This window comes from Rhincodon typus, chromosome 37 (assembly GCF_021869965.1).
Source record: "Rhincodon typus isolate 14 chromosome 37, sRhiTyp1.1, whole genome shotgun sequence".
NCBI lineage: Eukaryota > Metazoa > Chordata > Chondrichthyes > Orectolobiformes > Rhincodontidae > Rhincodon > Rhincodon typus.
Genome location: NC_063368.1, coordinates 1,958,623 through 1,961,425, shown reverse-complemented (window position 1 = coordinate 1,961,425; position 2,803 = coordinate 1,958,623). Strand labels below are relative to the sequence as shown.

General features: G+C 48.4%; 1 protein-coding gene across 2 annotated transcripts in view; it reads right to left on the bottom strand.

The window, feature by feature from the left end:
• The window catches only part of tcf20 (transcription factor 20), a 31,248-nt gene that overhangs the window by 4,534 nt on the left and 23,911 nt on the right, over positions 1-2,803 (bottom strand). For both annotated transcript variants that reach the window (XM_048617619.1, XM_048617617.1), the window contains exon 4: positions 2,108-2,201. In XM_048617619.1, coding sequence (XP_048473576.1) covers positions 2,108-2,201 — 94 coding nt within the window. The remainder of the gene's footprint in view (positions 1-2,107; positions 2,202-2,803) is intronic.

Genomic DNA, 2,803 nt, shown 5'->3' with positions numbered 1-2,803 from the left:
TACACTGGACAATGGGTTGGGGATGGGGAAGCTGGACGTCAGGGAGTTACACTGGGCAATGGGTTGGGGACGGGGAAGCTGGACGTCAGGGAGTTACACTGGGCAATGGGTAGGATTGGCAGTGAACCGCAATTGGTGTCAGTAATCAGCTAGACTGAGCTACGGGCTGACAGGGAGTTACACCAGGGAAAGACTGTCAGGGAGCGACACTGACCACTGGGTGGGGGGGGCCGTAGTCATTAACACCGGACAGTGGGCAGTGTGTTAGGATGAACATCAGGGAGTTGGCTGTAATTCTTGCTCTCAGCAACACTTCTTGTAGAATACAAATGGCTCCCATTCACCAAACCTTTAAACTCTCTCCTGATTTCTACTTCATCAGCTCTCTGTCTCCTCTGTTACTTGTCACTGACTGCATTTGGTGTTCTCTGCTGAAAGGTTACTTTGTTGTACTTGAATGAATGAAGTCCTTTTGGAAAACCAAATATATTCAATTTATCACATAACTCTCGTCTACCCCTTGTGTTACTTTTTCAAAGCATTCATCAAGTTTGTGAAATACAGCTTTCTTTCTTGAAATCTCTGCTCATGTTTCTGTTATAGTTTCAGTTTCTAGATGCATTCCTATTTCATTTTTAATAAAGATTCCATTGTATTAACTTGCCAATTTACTACTTTGATCCTCTCCTTACTTCTGTCCTTTATTTTGAATCTTTATTTTTAACTTGGATCACTATTCCCTAGATATTCCCCTCAACTCACTTCTCTTTGTGGCTCAAATTCATCACAAGATGCACGCTGCCTGTCTTTTCAGTTTACTTATAAACTGGACAATGAAACAGCCCTTACACACAGCAAAGTGTTGGAGAAACTCAGCAGGTCTGGCAGCATCTGTGGAGACAGAAACAGAGTTAACATTAAGGGTCTGGTATGAATCTTCAGAGAGGGGTGTTAACTCTGTTTCTCTTTCCCACAGAAACCTGCTGCTTGTGATTGTATTTCTCTTCTTTATGAAGCCATTGAAACACCAAATATCTGATTCTTCTTGCAATTCTAAACACACACTATAGGAAAGATGTGAATGCATTGGAGAGAGTGCAGAAGTGTTTTATGACAGTAGGTTCCAGGAATAAGTTTCCTGGTTAAAGGGGGAGAAAAGGGCCAGAAGGAGATTTGATAGTTTTCAAAATTGTGGAGGTGCCCGGGCAGAGTTGGTAGGTAAGGAGAAAGCTCCTGCTTGTAAGGGGATCAAGTGACAGCACAGATTTAAAACAAAGATTTTTCAATCAGCAAATCTAAGTTGAGGAAAGCTCTTTCATCCAGCAAATAGTCAGGATCTGGAAATGGTTCGATTGAGGCATTCAAAAGGTTATTTAAATAGAAACATTGCGTGGGGTTAAAATGCTCAGTGAGTTAGTACAGACATGATGGGCTGAATGGCCTCATCCTGCCTCACAACAATTTTGTGACAGCCTCCAGCTCCCTGTTTTAACATTAAACATTGTGTGAACTGCAGTATAAATAGTTCAGGTGCTCTTTACTCTTCCTTTGTTTTTACCGGTCCTTTTATATTGCTCTTTCATGCTGATTATATTATCACTGAACCCCACTTTTCCTCTCACCTTCGACTTCCATTGTCTTCTGACTTAGCTCACTTCCAGCAAGTCCCTCCCATTTTAACCAATTTTAAACCTTTCCGTTCTTCTGGCTACAAATCTCGCAGTGTTTAAGGAGAAGCCTGTTGCAGCAGGTACCACAGGGTGAGGTGTTGACAGGGTAATGGTAAAGTTGAGGTCTAAGAGCCTGTACAGGCGGGGGTATTATGAATCGTGCAGTGACGATCTAACAGTCTGTGGGATCTGCTCTGTGGTCTATGGTGCAGGTTGTACTGAGATGAGCTTTACCATGCGGCAGACAGAGCATGTGCACCACTCTTTGCTGCACACAGTTCCAACCATACTGCCTCCGGCCTCGGGGACAGTGCTGTTTGAGCTTGACACTGTAACCCTGCAGGGTAAAGGGTGATACTGACCCTCTCTCCTGGGTGACTGACTCCACCATCATTTGATCCAGCCCCCACCCTCCCTAGCCCCTCTCCTGCACTTACCTGCTTCTGTGGCACAGATGTAGTGATAGTTTAGTGGGCATCCCTTGCAGTAGCAGCCCAGGGTCGCTCCAGGCTCCTGGCAGTGAGAGCATTTCTAGGGAGGATGAAAGGTCAAATGGAAACACTCATCACACGACCGTAACCAGCCAATCGCAGCCCGACATGTGGGGTGGGGTGTTTACACGACCCTTTATAAATGCCTGTTAGCCCCTGTCCCCAGAATTGCTCACCCCCCACCACGACATGCCAGCGGTCACACACAGTCCACCATCCTGGGCACTCCCACCTTGGCCAGTGACCAGTCACATGGTGCAGAACGAGGCAGACCGGGGCCTGAGGGGCTCCATGCCTCACCACCCACCCCCACCCCCACCCTCACCCTCATCCTCACCCTCAAAAACCTGGGAACAACTACGGCAGGGGAACAGAGAGGGGGCACGGAACGAGAGGGGAGAGGGGAGAGGGGTGAGGGGAGAGGGGGAGAAGGCAGCAATGAGGGAGGGGTGCGATGAGGGAGGGGTGCGATGAGGGAGGGGCGCGATGAGGGAGGGGAGCACATGAGGGAGGGCGGCGATGAGGGAGGGCGGCGATGAGGGAGGGAGCACATGAATGGGGAGGGAGCACATGAATGGGGAGGGAGCGCATGAATGGGAGGGGGTGCATGAAGGGGAGGGGGTGCATGAAGGGGAGGGGGTG